At 47.0% G+C, this 13,200-nt stretch overlaps 2 protein-coding genes across 2 annotated transcripts; both read right to left on the bottom strand.

Annotated features, from left to right (window-relative positions):
- Positions 1-712: 712 nt before the first annotated feature.
- On the bottom strand, positions 713-7,726 carry LOC132251610 (cathepsin G-like). Its single transcript, XM_059731568.1, has 5 exons — positions 7,659-7,726; positions 5,335-5,491; positions 4,051-4,198; positions 3,650-3,910; positions 713-1,067 (listed from the first exon to the last, which is right to left on the bottom strand). The coding sequence occupies exons 1-5, from the start codon at positions 7,720-7,722 to the stop codon at positions 918-920; spliced, it is 780 nt and encodes a 259-aa protein (XP_059587551.1). The 5' UTR covers positions 7,723-7,726; the 3' UTR covers positions 713-917.
- Positions 7,727-10,569: 2,843 nt separating this feature from the next.
- LOC132251622 (mast cell protease 1A-like) lies at positions 10,570-12,593 on the bottom strand. Its single transcript, XM_059731592.1, has 2 exons — positions 12,339-12,593; positions 10,570-11,381 (listed from the first exon to the last, which is right to left on the bottom strand). Exons 1-2 carry the CDS (start codon positions 12,516-12,518, stop codon positions 11,232-11,234), a joined length of 330 nt encoding a protein of 109 aa, XP_059587575.1. The 5' UTR covers positions 12,519-12,593; the 3' UTR covers positions 10,570-11,231.
- Positions 12,594-13,200: the final 607 nt, after the last annotated feature.

Consider the following 13,200-nt stretch of genomic DNA (forward strand, 5'->3'; position numbering starts at 1 on the left):
ACTCAGAGACTGCTTCAAGGCTCCTGAAATTCATTGCATTCCCAGGACTTTGACACATGAACTTTTTTAATGCTGTTTTTATTCATTGCAGTGACAGCAGCAGTGAGTGAATCTGCCCGGTAGTGAATTAGGAGAAGGGGGAAAGGAAAGGATGCAGAGGGAAAAGAGCAAGCAAGGACTAGAATTGAGGGAATCTGGCTCTACCACATTAGTGGCTAATTTCTTGGCACACAAGCAAGCACATGTCTTATCCTGGCATCCTTCCCTCTGGTTTTTCATCTGCCCCAGGAGATCTTTATTTTTAACACCTCAGCATGGTACGGAGCTCATTCATGGTCTTTCAAGCTCATTCATTTTGATTTCAATATCTTAAAGTTTCAGCTTCTAATAAATTTCATTTTTATTTATTTTGAGTTGAAATCTCACTTCATTTTTATTGCAAAATTAAATTTGCTTTAATTTCTCTCAGCATTTCAACTTTCCTCAGGTTTGAGTGAGCTATCATTTGGTATCAAATTGAAATTGATGTTTGACAAAATCAATTAGCTTTTTACAAAAATGGTTTTTCATTTCTTTCATTTTGCTTAACTTCAATTTTTGAAGTGTTTGTTGGCAACCAATTTGATTGACCCTTCTTTCATATCAACATGTAATACCATTTCAGTTAGAAAAATGATTTTACTTCCATGGAAACTTATGCTGCATTTCCAAGTTGTTTTTTTTTTTTTTTTTTTGGGGGGGGGGGGTATTCTGTTTGTTTCTTCTCTAAATCAACTACTTTTTTATTTTTAATTTTTTTTTAGCTTTCTGGGATGCTGTTTGATTTTGCACACCAGCTTGGTTCAGTTCAACTGCAGAGGTGCAAGGCGATGACTATATCATGTGATGGTGGCAGACGAAGAGGAGACAGGTGGTCCCTAAGAATGCAGCTTTTTAAGCTCTTCCTTGATCCAGGGGATGAAACTGGAGACTTTTGCAAATACTTTAGGGAAGGTTTTTCCACATGGTCCATAGGAGACAATGCCATAGGCTGCCCCATTGCACACCAGAGGACCCCCAGAATCACCCTGTGGAATAAAACCAGAAGTGAGAGGAATTACACTGGAGCAAGTTGTTTCTTTCTGTGCCAGAATTGGAACTCACCTCCCCTTTCTGACCATTGACACATTCTGAGCTGGGGCGAAGATTACACATTAGAGATTACATGTTAGTCTGTGTTAAGGCTATCTGGTGCTAGTGACAAGTTACACATTCGGGGTTAATATCTGCTCTAAAATGCACTGCTGAGCCCTGCTGCTAAAGGGCTCGTGAGCAGGGATGTGGCTATGGGCTGCAAATCTGCTTCATGCTCCTAATGTGTTCTTAGATATCTGCTAATGGGTTCTTAGATGGGCATCAGAGGGACACCAGCCCACCAACTGTTGATGCTGACTTGGTGCAGAGTCACTTGGTTGGACTGGATGTGTTTAAGTTAATGAGCTGCAACCGGCAGTACTGAAAGAATTGGTCGGTGTCATAGTAGTACCACGGGCATGGCTGTCTGAGCACTTTTGGTGCTTGGGTCAGGTCCTAGAGGATTGGAAAAGTGCCAGTGTGGTCCCTATATTCAAGAAGGGGAGGAAGGAGGATCCGAGTCATTATAGGCCAGTTAGCCTCACCTCCATCCTTGGAAAGATCTTTGAAAAGATTATGAAGGATCATATTTGTGGGAATCCAGCAGGAAAAATAATGCAGCAGGGCAACCAGCATGGATTTGTACCGTGCCTGACCAATCAGGTTTCATTTTATGACAGGGTCATAAAATGCTTAGATGCAGGAGTAGAGGTGGATGTCATTTTCTTGGATTTTAGCAAGGCCTTCAATACGGTATTTCATCCCATTCTCATAAATGAATTAAAAGGCTGTGACACAGATGTTTACACGGTCCGGTGGGTGACAAATTGGCTTAGTGGTCGCACCCAGAGAGTGGTAGTAGACAGGTCAGTATCGACCTGGAAGGATGTCGATCGTGGGGTCCTGCAGGTTTCGGTCCTTGGACCTGTACTCTTCAATGTCTTCATCAGTGACTTAGATGTGGGTGTGAAGTGTACTCTGTCCAGTTTGCAAATGATACTAAATTGTGGGGTGAAGTGCACAGTCCAGAGGGTAGGGAATGATTGCAGGCAGACCTGGACAGGTTAGGCAAGTGGGCAGTACACAACAGGATGCAGTACAACAAGGACAAGTGTAGAGCGCTGAACCTAGGGTGCAAAAATATCCAGCACATCTACTGGCTGGGAAGTGACCCTCTCAGCAGCACAGAAGCAGAAAGGGATCTCAGAGTCATACTGCACTTCAAGATAAACATGAGTTGTCAGTGTGACAAAATCATCAGCAAAGCTAACCACACTTTATCATGCATCAGCAGATGCATGACACACAGAACCAAAGAGGTTGTTACATCCCCTCTATGCAGCATTGGTCAGACCGCAGTTGGAGTACTGGGTCCACTTTTGGGCTCTGTACTTCAAGAAGCATGTTGATAGACTTGAGAGGGTCCAGAGAAGGGCCACTCGTATGGTTAGGGGCTTACAGGACAAGCCCTACGAGGAGAGGCTGAGGGACCTGGACCTCTTCAGCCTCCACAAGAAAAGGCGGAGAAGTGATCTTGTGGCCTCCTAAAAATTCATTAGGGGAATGCAGCAATGGATCGGAGAGGCACCAGGGAACCTCTTGGGGTAACAAGGAACAATGGTCACAAACTGACAGAGAGCAGATTTAGGCTAGATATCAGGAAGAACTTCTTCATGGTAAGAGTGGTCAAAATTTGGAATGGGCTTCCAAGAAAGGTGGTTCTCTACCCTACATTGGGGGTCTTTAAGAGAAGGCTGGATAGGCATCTGGCTGGGGTCATCTGAACCCAGTTCTCTTTCCTGCCTAGGCAGGGGGTTGGACTCAATGATCTGTTGACTTTCCTTCCGACCCTAGCATCTATGAACCTATGAATCTATGCCTTCCCTGCTCACTGGCTGTCTAGGCACGGTATAGGCCAAAGAGGTGTGGGGGGAAGGGCCCTCTTATGCCACTTAGATTACTCCTTCCATCCACTGAATTGCTTCACTGAATCCCATCAGCCCCTGGATTTCCACCCCTTTCCTCCCACCCCTCAAAATGGCTATCCTGCCACTCCAGCAGACTGAGAGCAGTGGCTGAAGGAGAAGCAACAGCAGCAGGGCACGGGAGAGTTCCCCTTTGCTGCCTGATCCTGGACTCCCTGCAGCCTGGATCCAGCACCTGACAGCAGTGCCTCCTGGGATACTGAAGGACTGCAAACAGGGGAACACCCAGAATTTAACTGAACTCAAACACAGTAGTAAACCTCAAAGCTAATCCTGGCCCCAAATGGTTTAACTTTAAAATGCCCAAAGGGCTCTCAGCACCAGTTAATGAGCCTTACTGTGTGATCATTCACATTTTAAGTGCTCTTAACACATTGCTAATGCACATTTTAAGTACCCTTTAAATGATCTACTTGTCATTTGTAATCTGAACCTGAGACATCTGCATGTTATCTCCCAGTTTTCGGCCCAGACAACCCCAGTATCTCCCCCACCACGGGCTCAGATGGTGTTAGCATTACCCTACTCCATGAGCCAAGAAAGCTGCTTACTTTGAATGTTGATCTCTTTCCAGAGGAATCCCCTACACACATCTGAACCTGAGGAGCGTATTTGGGGAAACACTTCCTGCAGATGCGATCATCCTGCACCCTCAGGTCCACCTCCAGCAATACATCAGATGACTTGTTACTCCACAGGTGTATTCTGCCCCAGCCAGCCACGGAGCACATGGTTCCTGGTTTCACATTTTTCTTCCAGGCAGGCAGAGGGATGGTTTGCACTTGCTTATTCAGCCTGGCTTTGTGTTTCAGCTGCCATGGAGAGAACCAAAGGATCAAAGAATCATTCAATAGAGCAGAGACGGAGAGGGAGCGCACAAAGGCTGTTGATGCCTTGCAGCACTTGCTGCAATATGGGTTCACTGGGGCAGGGTATATTAAAAGGGAGATACCAGCAGAAGCATGATGTCATAGCAGTGAGAGATCGTCCTGTTGTATTTAGGGTGGGGGATCCAGCGCCTCACTTTGATCTGCTGAGAGTTTGGTTCTGGCTTCCGAATGTTGTGCGCTCCCAGAATCACAGACATTTTGCTCAGATGCCTGTGGAGAAATCTCAGACTACTGTAGCTGTTCAAACCTAGAAAGAAAATCCCCAAAGCAGGGCTCTGTGGGTCTTACACTCTGTGCCCACTTCAAATCACCGAGGTCCAGATTCATTACATTTATTAGACACTACAGTGAACTTAGGCGCCTAAACCTGATCTTATTCAACTCTGCTCAACTCCCTGAAGAGCCATTAATGGGGTGTGGCGGGGGGGGGGGGCAGGGGTGGGAGGAGTCTTTTTCTTCTGCTGTGCTTTCTGAGATTTAGTCTAGAGACCAACATGGTGATAAACTACAGAAGCAGCTACATTATTGGTTTTTCAGGAACCTGATCAGATTATCACATTTAGGTGCCTACAGGCACTTAGGAGCCTAATGAGCGGGCTAGGATCTGGGTGTAATTTGCTGTGCTACAGTGACTGGTGAAGCAGGACTCCCATGTCCTGTGATCCCTTAATAATGCCTGGCAGTAAGTAATGTTGCAGCACAAGAAGCACCATATCCAGAGGACTTCCAGGAGCTGCTGAGGAACAAATAACAGAGCCCTTCCCTTCTAGGGGCAGCAGCTCTTATTTGCACTCAGCTCCCTAGGCTGGGTTAGGAGGTAGGGGCTGAAGGCTTTTCTCTTATCGGTGCTAGGGGCCTGTCTGCTTGAATTAGGGGATACAGGGCCTCTGATCTGACTCCAGAATGTGTGGACTGGCCAGCTTAGAGTGCCGGCAATGAGGACTGGGGCCTTTCCCCTTTCAGGAATGCTAGTTTTCATCCAGAGACAGGGAAGGGCACTGGCTGGCTCAGGGCATTGGACGTGCTCCTCTCCTCTGCTGTAGACACAAGGTGGGGGCATGGGGGCTGGAGCTGCTGTTTGTTGTCATGAGATGTGTGGGAGCCACTGGCTGAGAAAAAAACAGAGATCAATATAGTCTTCTGTTTCCCTCTGCCATTCCCCTCCTGTCTCCTGAACTGAGGATGGAGGGGAAGGCAGGGCCACTCAGCAGCTCTAGGCCGACGGGGTTACCCTGTGACTAGGGAAATTGGCAGTGCAGGAACATCCAGCTGCTCAATGGCCCTGCTACGTATCAGAGCTGTGGCATGTTCCTCTTGACCCATAAAACTCAGACTAGAGACCTCACCTGGGCTCGGTGTTACAGTGAGCCGCTGTCACCACCACATCTTCCTGGATCAGAAACCCTCCACATTTCGAATTTACTTTCTCAGTTTTTTCTATCTTTGTGTAGGCCATGTAAGGACGGGAGTACTTCTTAACTATCCGTCCTCCAATGATCTCATCTGGCAAGGAAACAGGGAAAGCTTATAACCACTTGCTTTGACACAACATATGGCTGAGAAATCAGCACCTCCATGGACCCTCCCCAGCTCTCTCCCAACATCCCAGAGGAGATTTCAGAAATCTCAGCATGCAACTCAATTATTCTCCCCACCTGGAGCACACAAAGTCATCTCTGCAAAGGTTTACAGGTGACACGGTGATGGGAGCAGTGCTCAGCAATGCAGAGGAAGGCTGCTTGCGTAGAGTGCTCTACACTGCCTAGTATGCAACCGTGTGAAAAGAAACCCATGTAGGGGTAAAGAATACCATGATGCTATAAGAGGAGACTTTGTCCTTGGTGGCTGCTAGGTCTGGGGGAGAATCTGCTGTATATCAGCTCCTGGGCTGGTACTCTTGCCAAAAAGGCAAATGGGATCTTTGGAGTGATAAATAGGAGGATCCTAAGTCAGAGACAGGAGGATCTGTGAACTCTGTATCGGACACTTGGCCAATCCCTGCTGGATACCTGGGAGCCATGCCTGGGGTTTAGTTTCTGTGCTTACTCTATGAACTGCACTGAGAAGCAGACCCCACCCATTTATTTTCTCTCCACACACCCCAACCTTGGATATTCAGCAATATAGCCCCTCTCGGTACATCTACCATACCTTTCACGTGTCAATAAGCCTTCCTGGAGAGGCAGCTATGGAGTGGGTCCTGGCTATGTGTTCAGATCACCTCAGTACCCTAATTGCCAATACTGAGTGCCTACATAACAGGAATAAGCATGGGGGTTATGCTGCTTAGTGGCATTCTGGGCTTGGGCCAGAAGCAATGCCGACACACTCCTGGTTTCCCCAGATCAGGAATTAAGCTGAAATGTAGTAGAGAGTTCAGTTCACAGAGATGCCTGAGGAGGATGAAAAACCTCTGGTGTTTAGCACCAGGAAATCCATCAACAAAGCGCCCCCAAGGGAAGGCTAAAGAGTGCCCTGATAACAATCTTTTCACACCCAAATGGCAAACAAAACTCTGGTAAGCTTGCTTCAACAGACAAGCTCAGAAGGTGAGCCAGTGGCTCAATGTGGACACTGGACATATTCAGGCTAGACAAAAGGAACCAATTTTAGTGGGGACAGGGGTTAAGTATGGAGCACTTGGCCTGTTGTGTAATCTATGACTCACACCTACCCCTCCTGTGTAACCTGGTTCCTGAATGAATGGGGATGAATGAGGGTGCTTGAGAGACAATGGCAGTAGGTCTAAAAATAGCTCCCTCTGAATGACCAAACCATCAACACCAATACCAGGACCAACAGCCCAGCCCTTGGAACCACCCTCCGCATTCAAGAAACAAAAGATGAGACAACCCACCATTGTGCCAGGCTGCACATGCTCAGCAAGAACACCTGGAGCCCTCTGGGACAGGACTGACCTTGCCAGGACAGGTCTGGACAATTGATTTCTGTCTTACTTTTTGGGTGTGTAGTGTATATGCTTGAATTGGTGATAGGTATGCATGTGCCTCGGCTGGTTTGGATGTGTATGTGTCTGGATGTGTATGTGCCTGAGTTGGTAGTGATCCTAATTGATTTGTGTGTTTGTATATGTGCTATTGTACACTGCTCCCTCCTGTCTAACAGCACAATATTGAGCTCCTGAGCATTGACCTGACCCCAAAGGGCAACAATACTCTTTAAGCCCATCTTCAAGACAGTAGAGCAAGTGATGACAAGAGCCAGCTGAACCAGAGATCTCCGTTAAAAGGGACCTTTAATGTCTGATTTTTGTAGAACACTCTCCCTCCCCACTCTCCCAAAAGGCAAAGCCTAACCCACAGGATGCTAGGATGATCCATGACTACTTCCTGGGGCTTTAAAGAAGAATGGATTAATGAACTGCTAGCTCACCCCTCTGGCCAGATTTCTGCCCAAGTATCTCATTGCTCTTTGGATCCCTTGGACAGAAATCAGAAATGCTATGATACTGGCCTCATGTACCACTCCCTTCTTTTACCTCCAGTCCCATACAAACTCCTTTCCCTTCTGGCCCTCAGTTCATTTCTAGCTAGATCCCAAGGCAGCTGCTGTAAAGAAGCATCTGACTCTGAAGAGGACCCTTGATTTGAAAACACTCTGAAAGCCCCAGGAGCTTCTGCCTAATAATCCAGTCCCACCCTGTACTCACCTGCCCCAGCCCCATGGAGCAGAAGAGCTGTGGGGAGCACGAACAGGAGCAACATCAGCATCATTAGAGTCCAGGACACTGACACCACTTTTGCCTCAGCCCAGGGTTTTTATAACCCACAGGAAACCTCTGGGTCATGTCCACACCCCCTGAGGGGGGAGCCAATGTCCTGCAGTGACCATTAGCCCAGTGCTAATATTGCATAGCATTTCACCCTTGAAAGGCTCTCAAGTCATCTTGAAAGGCTCTCAAAGTACCCTGGTAGAGAATCACTGCCCAAGACGTAAAGGATTAAAAGAGATTTCTCTTGTTCTCTCACAAAATGATATCAGGAGACCCACAGAGTAGTGGAGCCTGGCTGTAATTTGTTTGAAAAAGGGTTATCTCAGACTCGACAAAAGATCAGATGTTGGAAAGAGCTTTGTTCACCATGGTTGCATGTAACTGTTCACTGCTGATCGTCTTCATGCATTTGTATCATTTGTCTATTATATGCCTCATTTTCCCCACTTGTTATTGGGCTTAATTCTCTCCAATGTCCAGGAGGATCCACACAGGGATCCCCCCAGAGAGAACATCACCCAACCCGCAGAAACCATACGTGGAATACACAGCCCCATGTGAATATAAGTATTAAAAAACCGACCACACACCATGCAAATCGGTACATGCAAAACTTCACAAAGTACAGAAATACAGAAACCCAGGCTTACAACATAGCTTCACAGAAACAAAGCCTCACAGTATGTGGACATAGAAAACCATACGTATAACATCCAAAATGAACTATAGCAATATCAAACAATATATAGGCTATATGTGTACTCATAAAACTCTCCCTCTGTAAAGCAAATGAGAGGACTGGCTTTTAAATCATTCATTGGATAAAATGGAGAAATAGCTCAAGGATTCGTTTAAGCTCCATTGTGGGGAAAGGGCCAAAACCCAAGGTATCATACGAGTAGGCCTCTAACTGGCATGGAAAGTTAGGAGAGGTGGCAATGAATAATGGAGGCCGCCAGCCACAACATGTATCCCCTTATTAGCTTGGGCAGAGGAAGACAATCACTCCCAAGGCCAAGAGGTCGGGTAGGGTGAAGTGTGCCAGGAGTCCCCTTGCACGAGGTCCCCCCACATGCCCCAGTGTGGTGGCAGGAGCTCACATGTATATTCTGCAGACGTGGTAGGCAAAGCTGTGGGTCTGGGAAGGAGAAGGGTAGAGCCTGGTGGGTTAGAATAGGAAGTGGGGGATATCAGGACAGCTGGGTTCTCTTCCCAGGTTGAGGAGGGGACATGTGTCCCGTCCATTAGAACTTGGGAGGCTCCTCCAACTTCTGTTACTGAGCCACAGATTGGCACCCCTGGGTGCAGAAGTAGATTGTGGCCCAGCCAGTTTCTTGCCCTGGGCTCAGCCAATGGCTGAGCCTAATCCTGTTAGATTGGCTTAACCCCCATACTCACTCCAGGCAGTAAGCGAGGCCCACAGGCTCTTCCTATGCTAGTCCAGGACCAGCTGAATGATGCTAATGACTTGGAAACAATCGGAGGTTATAACAGGCAAACGGCAGCACTAGCCTGAAGTGGTGCAGAGGACAGCTCTGGACTTGGGTTTCTACTAGGAGGGTCACATGAGACTTTGCTTACTCACGGAGGGGACTGGCAAACTGGGTTTGTACTCTGATCATGCCCCACAGGAGTCATGTAAGTCAGGAGAGGTTGGAAAGCCTGGAGCTGGAGGGGCTATTTTTGACCCGAACTTCTGTCGTCTGAAGTAGTAACTATGCCATCACCACGTGACAGTTTTGCCTTAAGCCTGCTTAGTGATGCAGACACCATCCGGGTCTCAGAGTAGCACGGACCTTCATCCTTACAACACCGTGAGGAGGGAGGGGTGTACAGACTCCCAGTTCAAAGCATTTGGTCATCATGGCTTTCTCCTACATAGGGGCAGGGCAGATAATTTCTCCCAGTTGCCCGTCTACTAAGCACTTGTATTTGGGTATCCCTAAAACCATACATGTTTGTGGGAGTGAAAAGAGGGGCAGAGAGACACAGTTGCCATTATGTTGGAACTGGAGGCTTTCTTCGTGTGTGTGTGTGTGTGTGTGTGTGTGTGTGTGTGTGTGAGAGAGAGAGAGAGAGACAGAGACAGAGACAGAGACAGAGAGAGAGAGAGAGATTTAAAACGAATTGGTGGCAATGAAATACTTTCTCAGTTTCTTGGTAAATAAAAATATGTGTTCTGCTGTATGTGATGATGCACCACACTATCTCTTTCTGCCTTTTCAAAATCCCATGGGCCTGGGATATGCGTTTTTTGTCCCCATCCATCTTCCTATCTGTGCCTGTTTTCATTTTTCTGCTTTCATCTTTGTCTTCCATGTAGGGAATCTGGTGCACCAAGCAAGGCTATTCCACCACCAGCTATACTGCACGGAGCATATGACCAGAGGCCAGAGCCTTGGGCTGCCTCAAGGTTGCCTAGTTTGAGGGTAGCTGATTAGCTCATGTGTGGGGCCCATGTCTCCATCCTTACAAATGTCCACCCTATATCTACTCTCTTTTCCCCTTCCACTACCAGTGCCAGCTAGGGTGAACTCTGCCACTCTTGTATGTCTTTGTACATCTCATACCCCCTCATCCTGGTCACATCACTTCCATGTTGAAGAGGTTAATTCCCTGTTTCATCTCCCCCTTTTATCCAACACTCTTCGTTGGGTCTGTGAGACTCAGAGACTGCTTCAAGGCTCCTGAATTTCATTGCATTCCTAGGAATTTGACACATGAACTTTTTTAATGCTGTTTTTATTCATTGCAGTGACCACAGCAGTGAGTGAATCTGCCTGGTAGTGAATAAGGAGAGGGGGGAAAGGAAAGGATGCAGAGGGAAAAGAGCAAGCAAGGACTTGAATTGAGGCAATCTGGCTCTACCACATTAGTGGCTAATTTCTTGGCACATAAGCAAGCACATGTCTTATCCTGGCATCCTTCCCTCTGGTTTTTCATCTGCCCCAGGAGATCTTTATTTTTAACACCTCAGCATGGTACGGAGCTCATTCATGGTCTTTCAAGCTCATTCATTTTGATTTCAATGTCTGAAAGTCTCAGCTTCTACTAGATCCCATTTTTATTTATTTTGAATTGAAATTTCAGTTCATTTTATTGCAAAATTATATTTGCTTTAATTTCTTTCAGCATTTGAACTCCTCTCAGGTCTGAGTGAACTATTATTTGGTATCTAATTTAAATGAATTGTTGACACAAACAATTAGCTTTGTAAAAAATGTCTTTACATTTCCTTCATTTTGCTTAACTTCAATTTTTGAACGAAGACTGAATGATCCTTCTTTCATATCAATATTTAATACCATTTTAGTTTGACAAATGAATTGACTTTCATGGAAACTTATGCTGCATTTCCAAGTTGTTTTTCATGTTCTTTCTAAATTAACTACTAATTTTTATTTATTTATTTATTTTTTAGCTTTTTGGGATGATGTTAGGTTTTGCACATCCGCCTGATTTAGTTCAACTGCAGAAGTGCAGGGCAGACAAAGAGGATACAAGTAGTCCCTAAGGATGTAGCTTTTTAAGCTCTTTCTCGATCCAGAGGATGAAATCGCACACTTTTGCAAATACTTTAGGGAAGGTTTTTCCTTGTGGTCCATAGGAGACAATGCCATAGGCTGTCCCATTGCACACCAGAGGACCCCCAGAATCACCCTGTGGAATAAAACCAGAAGTGAGATGAATTACACTAGAGCAATTTGCTTCTTTCTGTGCCAGAATTGGAACTCACCTCCCCTTCCTGAGCACCAGGTGCGCTCTGAGGTGAGGGTGAAATAACACATTGCAGATAACATATTAGCTAGCGTTAAGGTTAACTGGTGCTAGTGACCAGTCACACATTCAGGGTTAATACCCTCTCTGAGAGGTGCTGCTCAGAGCTGCTGCTAGAGGACTGGTGAACAGGGACGTGTTTAGGGGCTGCAAGTCTGCTCCATGCCTTCCTGGCTCACTTGGTGTCTAGCCATGGTATAGGCTAGTGGGGTAAAGGCCTTCTTATGACACTTTAATTATTCCTTCCATCCCCCACATTGCCTCACTAAATCCCATCAGCCCCTAAATTGCCTCCTGCTCCTTTGCCCCTGACAAAATTGCTACCCTGCTACTCAATCAGACTGAGAGCAGTGATGGCAGGAACAGCGGGGTGGTGGAAAGTTCCCCTTTCCTGCTTGCTCCTGGGCTTCTGCCTCCCCTATGTGTCTGCATCCAGCACCTTAGAGCAGTGCCTCCTGGGATACTGAATAACTGCAAACCCGTGGTTTGATCTCAGAAAAACACCCAGAAGCTAATTTAACTCAAGCTAGGCAGTACAGCTCAAAGATAATTCTGTCCCTCCAAATTAAAGAAAGGTTTAACTTTAAGATGCCTAAAGGGTTAATGAGCTTTACTAGGTGGTCATTCACATTTTAAGTGCTCTGAACACATTGTATATGTACATTTTAAGTGGTCTTTAAAGGATCCACTTGTAATTTGTAATCTCATCCTGAGACATCTGCATGTTATCCCCTCCCGCGCCCCCCTAGTTTTGGGCTGAGACAGCCCTAGCATCTCCCCCACTACGGTGACAGCTGGTGTCAGCATCACCCTACTCCGTGGGGCAAGGATACTGCTTACTTTGAATGTTGATTTCTCTCCAGAGGAATCTCCCACGCACATCTGAACTAGAGGAGAATATCTGAAGAAAGTCTTTTCGCAGATGTCATCATCCTGGACCTTCAGGTCCACCTCCAGCAGTACATCAGAGCCGGTTTTATTCGACAGACACGTTCCGCCCCAGCCAGCTACGGAGCACATGGTGCCTGGTTTCACACACTTCCTCCAAGCAGGCAGGGGGATGGTTTGAACTTGGTGATTCAGCCTGGCGTGGTGTTTCAGCTGCCATGAAGAGAACCAAAGGATCGAAGAATCATCCCATAGATCAGAGAAGGAGAGGTTGTGGGCACTGCTACCCACTATGGCCCCGGGCTGGCTCCAACTCCCCACTGCTGCTGCTTTCTCCTGGGGAAACCTCGGCCAGGAGAAAGCAGCAAGCCTCAGGCAGGGAGAGCTGTACCCTCACAGCCACCTGAGCCCACCTGCATCCTCTGAGCCCATGGGAAGGAAGGGCTGAGCAGTGTGAGGTGCAGCTGGGGGCTGGGTATGGGTGCAGTGCTGCAGATCAGGACCCTTCTCTGTGTGGGGCCTCCAATTTTGTCTTTACCCAGGGCCCCAGTGCAGCACTTGCGACAGTGTGAGGTCACTGGAGCAGGGTGATATGATCAGAGAGATACCTGCAGAAGCATGATGTCATAGTGAAAGGTCCTCCTGTTGAATTGAGGGTGGGGGATCCAGTGCCTCACTTCGATCCGCTGAGAGTTTGGTTCTGGCTTCCGAATGTTGTGCGCTCCCAGAATCACAGACATTTTGCTCAGATCACTGAGGGGAAATCTCAGACTACTGTAGCTGTTCAAACCTAGAAAGAAGACCCCCAAAGCAG

Source organism: Alligator mississippiensis, chromosome 7, assembly GCF_030867095.1.
Source record: "Alligator mississippiensis isolate rAllMis1 chromosome 7, rAllMis1, whole genome shotgun sequence".
NCBI lineage: Eukaryota > Metazoa > Chordata > Crocodylia > Alligatoridae > Alligator > Alligator mississippiensis.